At 36.5% G+C, this 19,188-nt stretch overlaps 1 protein-coding gene across 10 annotated transcripts in view; it reads left to right on the top strand.

The window, feature by feature from the left end:
• The window catches only part of Rnf180 (ring finger protein 180), a 198,874-nt gene that overhangs the window by 36,308 nt on the left and 143,378 nt on the right, over positions 1 to 19,188 (top strand). For 9 of the 10 annotated variants that reach the window (XM_087189570.1, XM_087189565.1, XM_087189567.1 and 6 more), the window contains exon 2: positions 7,531 to 7,665. In XM_087189570.1, the coding sequence (XP_087045696.1) occupies positions 7,531 to 7,665 (135 nt within the window). Of the gene's footprint in view, positions 1 to 5,285; positions 5,375 to 7,530; positions 7,666 to 19,188 lie in introns of those variants that run through there. The other variant, XM_087189568.1, reaches the window with a different exon arrangement.

Raw genomic sequence — 19,188 nt, 5'->3', positions numbered from 1 at the left:
TTGCATCCTGGGGTTGTGATCCTCAATGTCTGTTCCTAGGATATTGTGTAAAATTCTTTGGAGTGCTGGTTTGGTATTCATGAAGTTCCTAAGGTGCTCTTTGTCATGAAAGTATCTTATTTCTCCATCAATTTTGAAAAATAATTTTGCCAGGTACATCAATCTGGGTTGGAGACTGTTTTCTTTTAGGGCTTGGAATATGTCACTCCAAGCTCTTCTTGCCTTGATGGTTTGTGTTGAGAAGTCTGCTGTGATTCTGATGGGCTTTTCTTTGTATGTGATTTGTTTCTTTTCTCTAACTGCTTGTAGAACTTTGTTCTTCTGTTGAGTTTCTGGAATCTTAACAATTACATGCCTATGTGCACATTTTTTTTGATCAAGGCTATTTGGAGTCCTATATGCTCCACTTATCTGTATATTGAGTTCTTTTCCCCTGCTTGGGAAGTTTTCTGCCATTATTTCTGTGAAGAGTTTTTTTTATGTCATCTGCACTCTCTCCTGAGAGTGACTCTCTCCATTCATTGACTCCAGTCAGTCTTATGTTATTCTTCTTTGCATTATCTAGCAGGTGCTGGATTGACTTCTCATGTTCCCTTACAATTTTGAAGCAGTTTTTCTTTTCCTGGTCATTAATTGCAATCTTATCTTCTATATCTGAAATTCTGCCCTCACATTGGCTCATTCTACTGTGTAGACTTTCAGTGGAGTTTTTCATGTCCTGGAAATCTATTTGCATCTGTTTTATGGATTCCATTTGTTTCCTGTGTTGGGATTCCATCATGTTCCTGATCTCCTCTCTAGATTTATTAATCATGTCTTGCACTAGAGGCACAATTTCTCCTGTTATCTGAGAAATTCTTTCTGATTTCATTTTTTCCAGATCCCCTTTTCTTTCCAGTTCAGTGGGTCTAGGTGGTTGACTATCAGAGTGTTTCATCTCATTTCCCTTTGGGGTTTCTGTAGGTGATCTGGAAGTCTGGTTTGGAGACTTATTTAAGTGTTTTCTCATTTTGAATTGGGCTGGGCGCTGTTAGCGCATGCACAAATTACCTCCTCTGAGCTGGGAGAGGTGGGACAGGGGCTGGGAGCAGTGGTAGGGATGGTGACCCAAAAGCCCTTTCCTGTGGGCTGAGAGCAGCGGAAGGCATGGTGGCCGGGAAGCCCCTTCCTCTGGACCAGGAGCAGTGGGACAGTGGCTCAGAAGCCCCTACCTCTGGTCCGGGAGTGGCGGGACTCAGTACCATGGTCTCGTGGTCCGGTGTCCTCTGTGTCTTTGTAGTGTGGAACCAGGTGGCTATAAAGAGGAGTGGGGGGGGGGGATTGTCCAGTGGATTGTTGCTGGGGCATGGGCTGATTTGGCGTGTTCTGTGCACCTCGTGACCTTGGTAGTGCATCTGCCGGAAATTCCATTCCTAAAGTTGCCCATAACAAAGAATTCGGAGCCATCCTTGACTTTTGGATTCCACATTTAATCTGAAAATCTTATCAGCTAGCATGTTAGTAGCAAAACTGTATAGTTAGATCCTTATATTATGCGTATATTGCCCTAAAAATGTTTTCCATTTTAGTAGAGTTTGTCTGGTAAAAAATCACTTTCATAACTATATTCCTACTTTATTTCAGATAATTTTATTTAAAACTAAATCTAGTAATCCATTTCAAAAGTGTTGCTAACTCCATGTTTCCTCTCTAATTTTAAGTAATTATGTGTAAGTTACAGGTTTACTAGGGAGGGGGCGGAACCTTATAAAAGCACATTACATACTAGGGCAATCCTTTTGATTCAATAAGAATCATATAATGATGCAAATCATAATTTATTTTATGAACTGGACTTTTTCCCCATGGTTTTTGTTTATAGGTGAATTTAAGTGAAATGAAGACTGATTTATACCTGATATAGTTGAGATTCCTTTCAGTGTTCAAAGAACAGTAGATCTTCTTGCCTCCAATTCTGTTCAACAATATGCATAGTACAAGGCATCCTGTTATATTGCAGGGGGTGATAAAGACATGAAATACTTTTTGTGCTCTTTTTCTGAGAGTTCCTAAGTAAAGGAAGAAATGCATACACATTAGTGTGATATTTAATGGTGGCTCAATGACATAAGTTCTAAACAGAGTCTTGGATAACAGATGGACTATTTAAAGGTAAAGACCATTGAGGAAAGATAGAGCAAAGAATAAAAACAGTAGGAGGTTTAAATCTTCCTTTGGGAAAGATGGTGGGATAAATTAGTAAATAAACCCAAGTCTCATGGCTGCCCAGTCAGTGATTTATCTATTAGGAGATACCTTTTTTTTGTATATAGACTAGCAATATTTTAGAAGCTAGTAATCTTTTAAAGTAACCTAGTGAAACCATATATCTTTATATCCACAAAAATCTTTCTATATACCTGTTCCTTTTGCCTTTGAAGAAAGAGGATTTCCAAGCCAAAAGCAGTTTGCCTTTCCCTGCTGTCACCTTGTGATCTGAATCTTCTCTTGATTATTTGTATTTTGACTCATCAGAAAGAATATATCCATTTAATAAAAGTATGGAAAATTAGACAAATACTAATTAAGTTTTGGTTAAAACTATGCTTCATATTAATGTATTTCACATAAAGTAAATATGTTTTAATCAACAAATGTTGGTCACTTTCCAAGAAGAATGTTTGTGAATATGAACCCTAAAGTGTATGCAACTGTCAAGATTGACTTTATAATTTTCAAAGCCAGAAATGTATAATATCAACAATTATTGAAGAAGATTGAGTTCTATGTAATTCATGATTTAAACAGTTTTAGGGTTAATAAATTAGGGCTTCCAAATATTGTTTTAATCACTGCAGCTATCAAGGCTAGAATTATAGAAATACCAGTTTGCAAATAACCTGATCCAATCTGCTATTTGTCCAGATAAAGTATCTGGTATCCTTGACAGAGACTGAAAGAAAAAGGCATCCTAGATTACAAGCTAGCTTTTATTAAATAATGTATATGTTGGGGGGGAATATATATATATATATATATATATATATATATATATATATATATATGTGCCGGAAGTATCTATTGAACAGAGCAAGGCATGTAAATCCCATAGGAATGTAGTCATAACGGTAAAATATTATCTTCATTTCCACTTAACAGTGTTACATTTTTTCTTGATATATTCCTAAATGGTTGAAAAACAAATTTTGTGTTTGTTTATTGTTTTGCAAACTCAGTTATTTACATCTCTACACTATTTCACAGATCAGTGATTGCATTGTTGTCAGTACATCTTATTAGTGGCCTGCTTGGATTTGGGTACTTTTTATTTTCGTTCTTCTACATTCATAATACATATCAGAAATATTCACCGTTGGCAGAGGTCATTGACATACTATCAGTTTTACATAATAATATCTGTATAGCTCATTCCTAATAGAGTTATTATGTATGATGTTCTATGCAAGTGAATAGTCACTGGTTCCAAAGCCTACTTTTGCAAAGCAGTTGTGGATTACTTCTAAAGTTACTGTGTCCAAGATCATAATGAGATTTCTTTTACATTAAGAAAATACTATTTCTTAAGATCTACAAAGGGGATTTTTTTTCATGGGGACATAATGTACTAGCACTTCTAAAAATGCAACCTTTGCCACAGAGATAGAGAGGGAAAGAGGAGAGAAAAAGAGTAAGAGAAGGAAGGAGGGAAGGAAAAAGAGGAGAGAGAGAGAGGGAAGGAGGAAGGGAGAGAGAGAGAGAAAGAGAGAAAGAGAGAGAGACAACATAAAAGCATAAACACCTTTTTAGTTTAAGCTTCCAGAGGGTATAGGGAGCTAAAGAAAAAAGTAAAAACCCAAGGAGCCAGGCATGATGATGGATACCTGTAATTCCAGCTGTTCAGGAGGCCAAGGCAAGAGAATCACTTGAATCCTCAGTTCAGTACCACCCTGGGTAACAAAACCCTTCTTCAAAAAATAAGAAACAAAGACACCCCCCCCGCCGCCGAAATAAAAAACAACTGAATTTCAGAAGTAGGATAGTTCTGAGATAGTCTTAAATTTGATGTCATTTAAGTTTTCGATCTTCCAAGTTGATATACATTACTCCTTTCATACATTTGGCAATTTCACCTTACTTGTCTTTTTATGTTGGCCCAATTTTAAATAGACATAATTGATAAGGGAGTCCCAAAATCTTTGGTTATTTCAGTTATTGATTTTTCTTTTTTGTTCAATAACAGGTGATTTTTACATCTTAAGAAATTATGAATTCAGTGTTTCTTTATGCCATGACATCATTCTATGTATAAAGTATAACAGAATAGACATTGGTGTCTTTCAACCTGTAGTTATCCGACTACATGTAACAGAACCACCTAGTGTACTTGTTCAGTATACTGAGTGTAACGATAGAAACATTGACTTGGTATCCCTTGGATTGTGTCTCAGTGTCCTGCACTTAAATACACTCTTTAGATGCTTCTCAGACCGTATCTTTGAGGAGGTGACATTGAGTTGAGATCTTAGTGGTGAGAAATGTGTCAACTAGATAAAGACCTGGGTGAAGAGGTCTGGAATGGTTTTTTCCAAATAGAAATATAATGTAAACCATGTCTATAAAGCCCACAAAGAAAGAGGTGAAATTAATTGTATATTTTTGTAGGATATTGAAAATCATTATAACATTTAGTTAATAAAATTGACTAATAAAAATTATCTATTTTGCATTATATTTTGCTGCTAAGTCTTCTAAGTAAAGTGCATGTTTTATACTAACTGTACTTTTTCTGTTCAAATTAGCTACAGTTCAGGTACTCAGTATCTATCTCTGGCTAGTGGCCACCTATAAATTTGCACACATTTGTACTAAATGAACAGCCAGTACAAAGACTGTGAAGGAGGTTCATATGAGATGTGTATTTGGCAGCTGGAAGTTGAAATTAATGTCTAGATCTTTAGAATAAAACTAGATATAGGGGCTGGGGATTTAGCTCAGTGGTTTCGCCGCCTGCTGCACAAGCGCAAGGACCCGAGTTCCATCTCCGGTACCAAAAAAAACAAACAAACTAGATATATAGGTTTAAAAATCATCAATATGGAAGAATTATCACAGAGAAGGAGTATAGTTTTTAGTGATTTTCAGTGATAACTTACAGAATCACCTGTGGGGCTTTTTCTTTTACATAGTTGCATCCTACAAAAACATAAAACTAGATATATAAAACTAGGTATATAGGTTTAAAAATCATGATATGGAAGAACTGTCACACAGAGAGAATATAGTTTTTAGTGATTTTCTCACCTGTAGGGCTTTCTTTTTTTTTACATAGTTGAATACTACAAAGACATGGAAGAATCTTGGCAAGGGGCAGGTATCTTGGGATTGGGAAACACAGGTAGGTATGCAGTTCCTCCATATTTGATTTGGATAGGACACCTCCCTGCAATCTCTATTCCTTCCTGAGAACCCCTGGTTAAAAGGAAGATGAGGATAAAAGAGGCTAAGAACTAAATGGAGAGGTAAGATTAGTGCTAAAGAAGTTGAGGAGGGCAGGTAGTTCAACAATGAGGAAAGAAGAGGGTAAAGCTTTTGCAGATTAAGGTTTTTGATGATTATTGAGGTTGTAATTTAAATAGAGTTGTCAGTTGTGCAAAGATGAGTTCTGAATATGAGGCAGTGGACACAGGGTTGCAGCCTAGCACTAGAAGGTCAGATTGGGATTGACTTCTGGAGGAGTGTGCTGTTCCTTCCCAGGCAAGGTTCCTTAAATTCTTTAAATTTGGTAATGGTTTATTGATGTTCCTTTTTTATACTCCTTATAGCTATTGCATTTTAGTTGTTTGGTTGTATGCATCTCAGTGTTCACCCTAACTACACCATAGAATTACCTGGGAAGTTTTTTTAAAAGTACCTATTCCTACCATTTTCCCCATCTCAGAATAAGTCAAAATTTCTAGGATTAGAGCCTAGATATCACTAATTTTTAAATCTTTTAAAAAAAATTATTTCCTTTTTTGTTTGTTTTGCGAGACAGAGTCTTGCTATATGGTTCAAACTACAAAACCTCAAACTCACTATGTAGCCCAGGCTGGACTCAAACTCAAAGTAATCCTTCTGCCTCAGCCTCCTGAGTTCTGGAATTATAGGCTTGTGCCACCATGCCTAGCTTAATATTTTAAACTTCTAAAGTAAGTTTTACATGCTAGGATAGAAAATGATTCACCTCTATATATAGTGAATACCTCTAAGGCAGAAAATGTTTTATTTGCTTAATCTTCCCTGAGTTTGACTTGTTGTTTAGCTTATTGTTAGCTTTTAATAAATGTTTTATGAATGAGAAATGAAAGAACAAATAAATGAGGAAATGTCACTATAGATAGAGGTAGCCCCTATTGGGTAGCCAAATAAGTTAACATTGCCTTACTTTATAATGAGCAGTCACCAGGCTATTAAATACACTGTGTCTATTTTGGAATCCTTACATTTACTAAAGTATGAGGCTTTTACCCCAAATTGGTCTAAATTAAAGTATTGATATAAAACATCAGGTATAAAAATAAACCAAATAATTGGTGGATCTATTCTTTGCCTTATTGTTTGACCATATATATCACAAGATGTTATGAACTATTCCAGAGTACAATATGAAAGAGAAATTATTGCATTAGGATAAGAATTTCTGCCATGAATTTAAAGTAAGCATTTCTAATTTCCAGAAAATTAACTTCAAAACCAACTCATTTTATATTTAAGATTTACTGCTGTAGCTATTCAAAATACCCTACTTACATGATTATTTATACTTCTTTGTCATGACTTAAAGGTAACATCAACTCTTCAGCAGGTGCTTTTTATCACTTTTATTGAGAAATGGAAAACAATACACATAAAATGTTCTGTAAAAGAAATAATCTGACAGTCACTAATGTATCAGTATCATAATTAAATGCAATTTTCCATCTCTGACTTATTTATAGACTGCCTTGTAATTAGTAAGTACCTGTTCCAACTCAATAAACCTGTTGTAGGAGTGACCCCAAAATCAGCATAGAAAAATTCCCACTAGAGAGTATTCAGAGGTGGGGCCAGTTGGGATTGCAAAGAAAGAAGCATTTACTCCAAAGTGATAAATCTAAAGCATGTATTTAGGGAAATGTGCAGTAGCTGCAGCTTATCTTCACCATAGAGAACAAGAGAAAAGGGATGTTTTACTTAAGGAGAGATCAAGATACAGAGTTTATATGAGGGCTTATGGAATTTTGACTCAAGGCTAGGGCCAGTTTCTTTCAGTGTGTTGGGCAACAGTGTAAACACCTTTATCTGTGCTCGGGAATGTTCAAGTTTCCTGCTTGGGTTTAAGCCTGCTGTGTCAGAGCAATCAAGTCACTTTGTGATTTTGGGTCAGGAGAGAGAAAATGGGGGAAACTTGGAGACCCTGCAGCACCACAACAAATGGCAGTTCTTTCTTACTTTCCTTATAGCTATTGCTTTACTAAGGACTTGGAAACTGAGTTTATCTGAGATTTTAATACCATATTAATGTTCTCACAGATGAAAAGAAGTGAAGAATTGATAACTGAAAATCATAATGAAGAGGAAATAAGCATTCTTCATTGTTGGAAATGTAGAAAATATATAGCAAGTTCTGATTACTTCATGAATTATAGTGAGAATCAAGCAATTAAGGTGAGTATTGCTGACTTCAGTACTGTTTTTTAATAGAGGAAATCTGTGAGCATACCCAAACCCATGCATACTTACTCCACAGCCCCTAAGGTTTCACCTGGTCTGACCCAGTGAAAACAGTACAAGGTAGTCTTCAAAAGGCAAAAACCATCCTTCATCTTCCACAGTTAAAATTAATTTTAGCATTAACTGCCAATGTTAACATGTTCTTAACAGTTTAAATGCAATATCATAAACATAAGTTGAAGACAATAGTCTTTGTCTTTTTACCTCTGCCATGAATGAATCTTAGTGATCACCACACCATTATATCAGAATCCTAGTAAGAAATGGAAAATTTTTATATAGATTTTTTTTAAGTATTCAATAGTGACTTAGGAGATAAAATTTATGTATAATATAAAAATAACCCATAAAAACATGAGTAATATTTAAAAGCATTTGATTGGTCATTCTAATAAAAATAAGTTTTGAAAACAAAAAATCCCTTAACTTTTCTAAGAATGATTTTAAGATGTTATATCAAAGAGTTAAAAACTAGGAAGTAATTAGTGGACTTTGCAGGAAATTCTAAGTGTAAAAACATGACTGTAATAACCTGTCATGTTTTCTTTCCCTGCTTTATTCACTTAACAGTTTATCATGAGCATCATTTGAGCAGTGCATTTGTTTACATACTAAGTATCCTGAGTGTAGCTTGGGCAGGTGTCATTTCATTCAGTTGATTCTTATTTGAGGGAGACAGACTTATACATCTGTTTCTTTGTTTTATATTGACTATTTTTTGCATCCTTTTTAATTTAGAGCATTGTAGTCACCATTGATATTTGTTTCTAGTGAAATCTAATAAGTTCTAGTTATTTTCTTTTACTAATTTATTTTGTGAAAAATTACATATAATTTTGTGCTACAATCTATAAAAACTCTTATTGTAAATACATTAGAGATAATTTTATACATCTCCAGAATGCAATGATACCCTTTTACAATATTAATTGGACATGTTTGGGACACTGAGACTGAATAGAAAGGAAGTGCCAAGAGATCTGCAGAAAAAAACTGAACAAAAGAAGAAATGTTAGCATATCAGAGAGGAAAAGTCTGTTATAAAATGGAAAGACAAAAAAGACATCTCCTGTCATCAACTATTCATAATCCAGAAATTATAGAACTTGAAAGAAGAAACAAAAGTAAAAAAATTCCAATAGTGGTCTATGATTATAATAGTTCTATGGGTGTTGACAAAGTTGACCAACATCTAACAAGCTGTCCTGTAATTTAAAAGTGAGGAAAAAATAGTATTATAAAATAATCATCAGGGTGGTGGCAGGGGAATGGCAGGGCAGTGAGTGCCAGCAGCATGGCTTTTCCAGTACAAAGTGGCCAAGGTCTGGAAATCAACAGCCTGGAGAGGAAACAAAGTGAGTGGAGGGCACACAGGAACAACAAGGGAATTGACAGAGGAAAAGAAAAAAGAATCCATTACTACAGAAGAAATAGCTCACTACCGTAGACCAGAGACCATGCAATGTGCCAGAACGGTTCTGTAGCTGTTCCAGCAGGGAGGCAGTGAAAACAACTTTGCTGTTCACTGTGAAAGGAAGACCAGACCTGGATTGGGAGAATTTTATGCAACTGGAGGAAGCAGTGAAAACATGAGACATTGTTTCTCAAATGGCCCCCCAGAGTCAATGGTTGGTGAGTGAGGTGGAATGTCAACCTGGCACACAGTTGCAAAGATCAGCACGGGGAAGTAGCCATTGTATTTCAAAAGGGCAAGAATTCCAACAGCAGAGCAGCCCCAGGAGTGCTTCACTGCCAGTGTCCCAGAATGGAAGAAGGTAAGGGCCATCCAGTCACAGCGGACTGCTAGCAGTTGGACAACAGACTGGAGGAAATTCTGGTGAGAAGTAGGGCCTGGGACTACACAGAATCCCCTCTGGCGGCTGCCAGAAACCAGTTTTCGATCTAGCTACAAAGGGCTGAAGGCATACCCCTACTCTGAGACTGGAGGTGTGGATGGGCAAGCTGCTTTGGCCAGCATTGGTACAAGGGCGCCTTCCACACTCTATGGCTAGCACATGAGAATAATCATCACTGTGGAACAGAGGAGGCCAAGCAAGGTCCAGGAGGGGTCAACTGTGCACTGACCTGGGAGCAGCCTGCATCTAAAGGGGCAGGCAGCCTGGGGCTGGCTGCATCTAAGGGTGCCACAGGTCCCAAAGGGAAGACATGAGTGAGCCACCCAAGGGACATCTGGAAAGTTACTAGCTGAAGAATGGCCACAGCCCCCACATCTGGAGGCCAAAAATAGCCCCATACTCCACACTAATCTTACTGCGGACTTGGAGGAATTACACAGCACATTTTCAGGCTCTGTATCAGACACTAAAACAGAGGACACCAGAGGAATTTTATTATTTTTCTTTGTTTGCTTGATTCATTTTCCTTTTTCTGTCTGATTGGGTTTTTGTTTGTTTGTTTGTTTGTTTTGATTAGTTTTTTTACCTATAGTTTTTTAGGTGTTTTTCTTTTTGGTACCAGGGATCAAACTTGGGAACTTGTGCTTGTGAGGCAGGCAGTGGAACCACTGAGCTAAATCCCCGGCCCCTTTTTACCTTTAGTTTTGTTCTGTTCTATCTGTCTTCTTCCTCTCTTACCTCAACTATCTTCTTGACTTTATGATATTTTCATGTAAGTGAGCAATAGCTCCTGTCTTTCTGGTTCGCTACAATATTCCTTAGCTTCCTTCTTTATTCTTTCTCTCCTGCCCTCTTTTCCAGTTTCCCAAAGCTTAGGTGTTCATCCTTTACCCTCCAGGTTTTCTTTTTCTATATTTCTCTTCAATTATCTGTTTTGTGCCCTAGCCCTGTTAAATTTCCCCCCACAGGGTAAAATCACTTTAGTAAAGGGAAACTCATTGCATAAAAGTTTCTCATTTATGTTTGATTTTGTTATATAACTGTAGAGCTTTCTTGTATGATTAAAAGTACCAAACTGTTATCACAGTTTGTCAGTTGCTAGACTGTGCTTGATGCTACTGTTATTGCTAATTGTACATCTTTAGCTAGGATGACATACCTGTTGTAATCAATTGTCCTCCCTTGTGTGATAACAGTGTGATTGTCTGGGATCATAACCATCACCATAGTCCAGTACCAAAGGACTGGGTGCTGAACTAAATAGATGGCAACCTCTCATCCTTAATAAATTGGGAATGTAGGATCTTGGGATGCATTCAAAGACCAAGAACCACCTATACTTAGAAGACATCTGTGAGGAATAGACATTTTCTACAGAAGCCTCAAAACTAGTGATAAAGCTATCTACCATAATACATCTACAAGCATCAAGTTGGAAAACAAAATAAAACAAAAAAATAGAGAATTATAAGTACTAGAAGCAAAATGCAACCCCAGACATCCAGCCCACCCAGGACAAGTCCAGAGGATGACAAGATAGAGGAAATCGAATGCTACCCACTTAACCTTTCTAAAATAATACCGGCAGAAGTAAAAAAACAGATGGATGGGGCTATAGAGAAAATAATCTTGCAGATAAAAAAATGACAAAATGAAAAACAAGCTCAATGAATCTAGAGAAGACACAGATTAAAAAAAATAGAGGAGCTTAGGAAAATGATGGAAACCATAGATACCCAACATAGGAAAGAAATGGAGGGCCAGGGATTTAGCTCAGTGGCACTGTGCCTGCCTTGCAGGTACAAGGTCCTGAGTGCAATCCCCAGTGCAAAAAAAAAAAAAAAAGAAAGAAAAGAAAAAGAAATGGAGTTCATAAAATAGATTCAAACATATCCAGGAGAAGAAAAACTCCATTGAGGGTTGGGGATTTAGCTCAGTGGTACTGGTGCCTGCCTGGCAAGCATAAGGTCCTGAGTTTGATCCATGGTACCAAAAAATTCCATTGAAGTATACTCAAGTGAACAAAAGTGAGAACAGATTATAAGATCTAGAAGACAAGACAACAGTTACTGACCATAAAAAGAAAGATTTCTTAAAAATATCAAGAGAACAGGAAAATTAGTCCAACAATTGGAAGATGATGTAAAGAAGAACAATATAAGATTGATCGGAGTCAATGAGAAAGCTGGAGAGAACCTGGAAGGAAGCTCCCCCGCCACCATCCCAAGCACCTAGGGTAGAGAAGCTGAGCCAGTCCCAGCACCTGGAAGGAAGCTCCCCCACTGCCATCCCAAGCTCCTAGGGCAGAGAAGGTGAGCTGTGCGGGTGCCAGAAGCACCTCCCCCCCTCCATGGAAATGAAAACACACATAAACAAGCCTCAAAAAATGACTTCTGGATCACCTACAGCAACCCCAAAGGGAAACAAGATGGAACAGTCTGATGCTATGGACTCTCTGAACTGGCAACAAAAGAGGATCTGGGAAAAATGAAATCAGAAATAATTACTCAGATAACAGCAAAGATTGTGCTCATGGTGCAAGACATGATTAATAAATCTAGAGAGGACACAGATAAAAAAAATAGAGGATCTGAGGAACATGATGGAATCCCAACATAGGAAACAAATGGAATCCATAAAACAAATGCAAACAGATTTCCAGGAAATTAAAATCACCATCGAAAGTCTGTGCAGGAGAATGAACCAATGTGAGGATAGAATTTCAGATATAGAAGAAAAGATTGCAATTAGCAAAGAGGAAAAGAAAAATTGCTTTAAAATTGTAAGGGAACCCAAGAAATCAATCCAGGAGCTGCTAGACAATGCAAAGAAGAATAACATAAGACTGATTGGAGTCAATGAAGAACAGGAGAGAGTGCAGATGACATAAGAAAGCTGTTCACAGAAGTGATGACAGAAAATTTCCCAAGGAGGGGAAAAGAACTTGACGTACAGATAAGTGAGGCATATAGGACTCCAAATAGCCTTGATCAAAAAAAATCTACACATAGGCATATAATAGTTGGGATTCCAGAAATCCAACAGAAGAACAAAATTCTACAAGCAGTGAGAGAAAAGAAACAAATCACATACAAAGGAAAGCCCATTAGAATCACAGCAGACTTCTCAATGCAAACCCTCAAGGCAAGAAGAGCTTGGAGTGATGTATTTCAAGCCCTAAGGGAAAACAGACTCCAACCCAGATTGATGTACCCTGCAAAACTATCTTTCAAAATGGATGGAGAAATAAGATACTTTCATGATAAAGAGCACCACAGGAACTTCATGAATATCAAACTGGCACTCCAAAAATTTTAGACAATACCCTAGTAAAAGACAATGAGGATCACAACCCCAGGAAACCCAGCAGAATGAATCCATTGGGTGTGACAAATTAAACACAAAGGGGGAGAATCCAACAAAAAGAAAAAGTCATGACAAGACTTTTAAAACTTTTAACTTCATCTCCCTAATGAGTGTATAATTCAACCTTGTTATTGTACTGATTAGTATTTTTCTGATTCTAGAGTTGCACACCTTTCCTTGTGCCATACTGGCTATTTATCATCTTCTTATGTCTTCTTTTTGATTGGCTTGTCTATGAATGAGCTCTAAGAATTCTTTATATATTCTGCTCATAGGTTATATGCATTGTAAATATGGTCTGTTTAAGGACTACTTTTCATTTTAATGATGTCATTTAAAGTTCTAAATTTTGATGGAATCTCATTTATCAATTTATTTCTTTTATACATCATGTCTTTTGTATCCTAGGTAGTTTTTGCCTGCCCTGAATTCATAAACATTTTCCCTTAGAATTTCTTCTTAAAGTTTTATACTTTTAGGCTTTCTTATTTAGGTTCACAGATCCCTTCAAGTTATTTTCATGTATGGAAATAAAGGGTTGAGGTTAATTTTTTATATACGGATACCAGGTGTTCTAGTGCCATTTGCCAAAAACACCATCTCTTCCTCGGCTCTTGAATTGAGTTTATATTCTATAAATGCTAATGTTAAATAATCTTTCAAAACTCACTGGACCATATATGTGTAGTTCTATTTCTAGATTCTCTGTTTTATTCAAATTATCTATATGTCTTTCCTTACATCAACACTGCCTTGATTACTGTAGCTTTATAAGAAGTCTTAAAATTGGGTACTAAATGTCTTCCAACACTGTTTTTGTTTTTGTTTTTTAACTTTTCTTGGTCCTTTGTACTCCTACATAACTTTTAAATTTCAATATCCAATTCTTCATTTATAGCAAGTATACATGGACCTGAATTTTTATATATACCTTGTGTTTTCTAATCCTGCTAAATTCAAATACAAGTTCTAGAGGCTCCTAGAGATTTCTTGGCATTTTCTCTGTAGACGATCATTTCATCTATATATAAAGATTTTGCTTCTACCTTGCCAATCGTATCCTAATTGGGTCATTTTATTGCCAGAGTATTTTGGTGGGGCCTAGGTCTCAAAGTTTAATGGACAAATAAAGAGTAAGCATATCTTCCCTTGTTCCCCACCTTAAGGAGAAAGCATTATATCTTCTCCATATAAGGCATTTTTTCTGGAAGTATGGAGTACATGTCTTTAATCTGTTGAGAAGGTTCTGTTCTACTTCTAGTCTCCTGATAGCTTTTACCATGAACAGCTGTGGAATTTAGTCCAGTACTTTTTCTCCAACTAGTGACAGGATCATATGGCTTTTTCCTTTCCTCTGTTAAGATGATGACTTTTCGGGGTGGATCTTCCAATGCTGAACAAACACTGCCATCTCTATAAGAAAACCACTTTCTACACACTGCAGATCTGACTTCTAAAAGTTTGTTTTGTTAAACAAATTTCTACCTATGTTCATACTTTTTTCTTCTATTATCTTTATCCAGTTTTAGGATTAGCACAATGTGGAGTTCCTAAAATGAGGGGAGAAGTGTTCCTTCTTTTTTCTGCTTTAATTGTTTGATATAATTTATCAGTTAAAATGTATATGAGCCTGCTGCTGTCATATAGGTAGGTTTTCAAGCTAGGAATATACTTTCTTTAATAGGTGCTATTCAAATTTTATATTTCCTGCAGAGTTAGTTTCATTAATTTGTCTTCCAAGGTACTTCTTAGAAGTTGTCAAATTTATTTCAAAACAGATTTTTGAAATATGCTTTCTATATCCTTTTAAATTCTGTAAAATCTGTGGTAATGTCTCCTAGATCTTGATATTATAATTTTAAAAAATGTATAATTGATATTGTGTAACAGGAAGAAAAGGTCTAAAGGAGCAGGGGAAGTGGGAGGCATAGGGGAAAGGAAAAAAGGGAAAAGAAAAAATATGAGAAAAGGAAAAAAGTGGAAACAAAGTCTTTGCAAATAGGGAAGGGTGGAGGGGGTGAAGGGAGGGCAAGGGAAGGGGGAAAAAAAATAAGAACCAAGATACTCATGTAATGGTACAAGATCCCAATGATGAATGTAACTGTATTTTATACCGAAAATGTACCAATAAACTTAATGGGAAAAAAAAAATGAAAAAGCTGGAGATAGTGCAGATGCCATCAAAGAAGTAATGGCAGAAAACTTCCCAAATGAAAAAAGAATTAGACATCTGAATAAGTGAGTCATACATAAGTAGCCATGACCAAATAAATCTTCATGAAGGCATATAATAATCAAGAGTCCAGAAATTCAACACAAGAACAAAATATTAAAAGTTGTTAGAAAAAAATAAATCAATCAATTATAAAGGAAAGCCCATCAGAATCTCAGCAGACTTCTCAGCACAAAACCTCAAGGCAAAGAGAGCTTGGAGTGAAGTATTTCAAGCCCTAAAAGAAAACAACATGCTACCCTGCAAAACTGTCTTTCAAAATCAATGGATAAGTAAGATACTTTCATCATAAAGAACAACAGAAGAGGGCCGGGGAGTTAGCTCAGTGGTTCCACTTCCTTCCTTGCAAGCTCAAGGTCCTGAGTTCAATCCCTGGTACTCCCCCCAAAATAAATAAATAAGAACAACTGAAGAAATTCACGGCCAATAAACCAGCCTGACAAAGTGTTCTGCAGGGCATTTTAGAAAGAGATCACAAAAACCACAATTCCAAGGACACCAATAGAAACCACCAGGCAGGGCAAGCAATTAAACAGAGGGGAAAGACAGAGAACCTACAGCAGGAAAATAATATGACAAGAATAAGCTAATACATATCAAGTATAACCATTAGTGTAAATGGTATCAATTTACCAATCAAAAGAAACGGACTGGCAGAATGGATCAAGAAACAAGATCCAACAATATGCTGCATAGAAGAATCACATTTAACTCAAAAAGAAATTCATAGGCTGAAAGTCAAAGGATGGAAAATAATATTCCATGCCTCAGGAACAAACAAAAAGCAGGTGTAGCTATCCTATTTGCAGACAATGTGAACTTTAAGCCATGACTGATCAAAAAAGACAAAGAAGGGCCAGGGATTTAGCTCAGTGGTGCTGCCACCTGCCTCACAAGTGTGAGATCCTGAGTTCGATTCCCAGGTAACTCCCCCCCCCCAACAAAAGAGAGAGAGACAAAGAAAGTCACTACATACTTGTTAAGGGACAACTTCAAGAAGAAGAGATAACAATTGTATATGTACCAAATATTGGTGCACCCAACTACACATAAAGAAAATATTCACAGAGAGGAAAAATCTAATAAGCACTAACACAATTATAATGTGCAGACTTAATACCCTACTGTCACAAATAGACATATAAACTAGATTTTTTAAATGAACAAACAGTAGCCCAACTGAATTATACTTTTGAACAGATGGACTTAGTAGATGTCCACAGAGTGTTCCACTCCAAAACATCAGAATACAAATTTTTCTCAGCTGAGTGTGGGACAGTCTCCAAAATAGACCACATACTAGCCCATAGAACATGCTTAGGTAAATGCAAAGGAATTGAAATTATCCCATGCATATTATTTGACCATAGTGCAATGAAATTGGAAATCAATGACAAAAGAAACTACAAAAACTTCATAAATGCATGGAAATTAACACTTCTGAACAACCAATAGGCCAAAGATGAAATTAGGAAATTAAACAATATCTACAATTAAATGATAATACCATTACAACATACATCAACTTATGAAATGCAGTGAAAGCAGTCATAAGAAGGAAATTTATAGCAATGAATTCTCACATCAGGAAAACAGAATGAGCTAAAATAACCTAATGTTAAACTTAAGCTTCTAGAAAAAGAAGGAGTCAAGCCCAAAGCTCATATGAGGGAGAAAAGTATAAGGATCAGAGTGGAAATTAATGCAATTGAGATTAAGAAAACAGTAGAAAAAAATCAATGATGTGAAGAGTTTGTTCTTTGAAAGATTAACTAAAATTGACAAACCCTTAGCCAACTTTACCATAAAAAGGAAACAAATCCATGTAATTAGGAATGAAAAGGGTAAAATCACAATGGATCCTGTGGAAATCCAGGAGATCATCAGTACCTACTTTGAGAACTTGTATTCTAATAAGCTGGAAAACACAGAAGAAATGGACAGATTCCTAGATACATTCGAATTATCAAAGTTGAATCAAGAAGATACAGATGCTTTCTTGCTGCCTTCTTCATCTAGTAAACACTGGGAGGTGTGCAGGTCCCAGCCAGAGGCCCACCCAGGTATCATTGTTAAGCATGTACAGGCCTCAGCCAGAACCTTGTGCAAACAACAGCACAGTGCAGGGATCCAGAAAGCCACCATTCTGAACCCAGGAACTGGCCTAGTGGTGAGCAGCAGAGAGGAGGCCTCCCTGAGGCTTTCTAAGAATTGAAGCCCACTGGGTGAGCAAAGAGTCACCTCAACAAAGGTGCAGCAGGCTGCATCTGTTGAAATGAGAAGACACCTAAACAAGACTCAAAACCAGACTTCCAGATTATAAAAGCAACCCCAAGGGGCATCAAGATGGAACAATGTGATCCTCAACCACCTGGACTCCCTGAACTGGCAACGAAAGAGAATCTAGAAAAAATGAAATCAGAAATAATTTTTCAGATAACAACAGGCTCTGTGTCCATAATGAAAGACATGATTAAGAACTCTAGAGGAAACACAGATTTAAAAAAATAGAGGAGCTATTTCAATGCTCCACTGAAAGTTTACCCAGAAGAATGAGCCAATGTGAGGACAGAATATCACATATAGAAAACAGGATTTCATAATTAGTGATCAGGAAAAGAATGATTTCTTCAAAATAGTAAGGGACCACAAGAAATCAATCCAGCAGCTGAAAGATAATGTAAGGAAGAATAACATAAGACTGATCAGAATCAGTAAAGAATGAGGATATAGTGCAAAAGACATAAAAAACTTCACAGATGTAATGGAACAAAACTTCTGACGCAGGGGAAAAGAATTTGACATACAGATGAGTGAGGCATATAGGACTCCAAATAGCCTTGATAAAAAAAAAAACTACAATAGACATGTAATAGTCAGATTCCATAAACCCAACAGAAGTACAAAATTCTACCAGCAGTTAGAGAAAAGAACAAATCACATACAAAGGAAAGCCCATCAGAGTCACAGCAGATTTTTCAACACAAATACTCAAATCAAGAAGAACCTGGAGTGAAATATTTTAAGCCCTAAAAGAAAACAGCCTCCAACCCAAATTGATGTACCCTGCAAAAAACTATCTTTCAAAATTGATGAATAAGATACTTTCATGACAAAGAACACCCAAGAACTTCATGAACATCAACCCAGCACTCCAAACAATTTTAAACAATATCCTATGAAAAGTCAATAAGAGTCACAACCCTACAAAACCCAGCAGAATAAATCCATCAGGCAAGAGAAGAAATTAAATACAGAGGGGGAGAATCCAACAACAGGAAAAGGACATGACAATGATAAGTCAGTACATAAAATTATAACCATCAGTGTTAATGGTCTGAATTCACCAATCAAAAGAAATAGGCAGAATGGGTCAAGAAACAAGATCCAACAATCTGCTACATACAAGAAGCACACTTAATTCAAAAAGAAACTCATAGAGTGAAAGTTAAAGGGTGGAAAACAGTACTCCATGTGATAGGAACCCCTCAAAAAAGCAGAAGTAGCTATCCTATTTGCAGATCAAATGGATTTCAAACCAACATTAATTAAGAGAGACAAAGAAGGACACTACATCCTTGTAAAGGCAACAATCCAAGAGGAAGAGGTGATAAAAATAAACACATAAGCACCAAACACTAGTGCACCCAACTATATAAAACAAATATCAATGGACATAAAAAATTAATTAAGCACTAATACAGTAGCAGTAGGGGGCCTCAATACCCCACTATCACAAATAGATAGATCAACTGGACAAAAAATAAACAACTAAATACTAGAACTCAACCAAATTCTTGAACACATGGACTTAACAGATGTTTACAGAGTATTCCACCTCATAAAATCAGAATACATATTCTGTTCAGCTGCACATGGGTCATTCTCCAAAATAAACCACATACTTGCTCATAGAACAATTTTCAGTAAATGTAAAGGAATTGAAGTTATCCTGTATATATTGTCAGATCATACTGCAATGAAATTGGAGTTCCATGGCAA

The sequence above is a fragment of the Heterocephalus glaber genome, unplaced genomic scaffold, assembly GCF_053883595.1.
Source record: "Heterocephalus glaber isolate CG9 unplaced genomic scaffold, H.glaber_assembly_v1.0 deba00001543, whole genome shotgun sequence".
NCBI lineage: Eukaryota > Metazoa > Chordata > Mammalia > Rodentia > Bathyergidae > Heterocephalus > Heterocephalus glaber.
The sequence above is the reverse complement of the archived record's forward strand: the minus strand, read 5'-3'. Positions and strand labels throughout refer to the sequence as shown.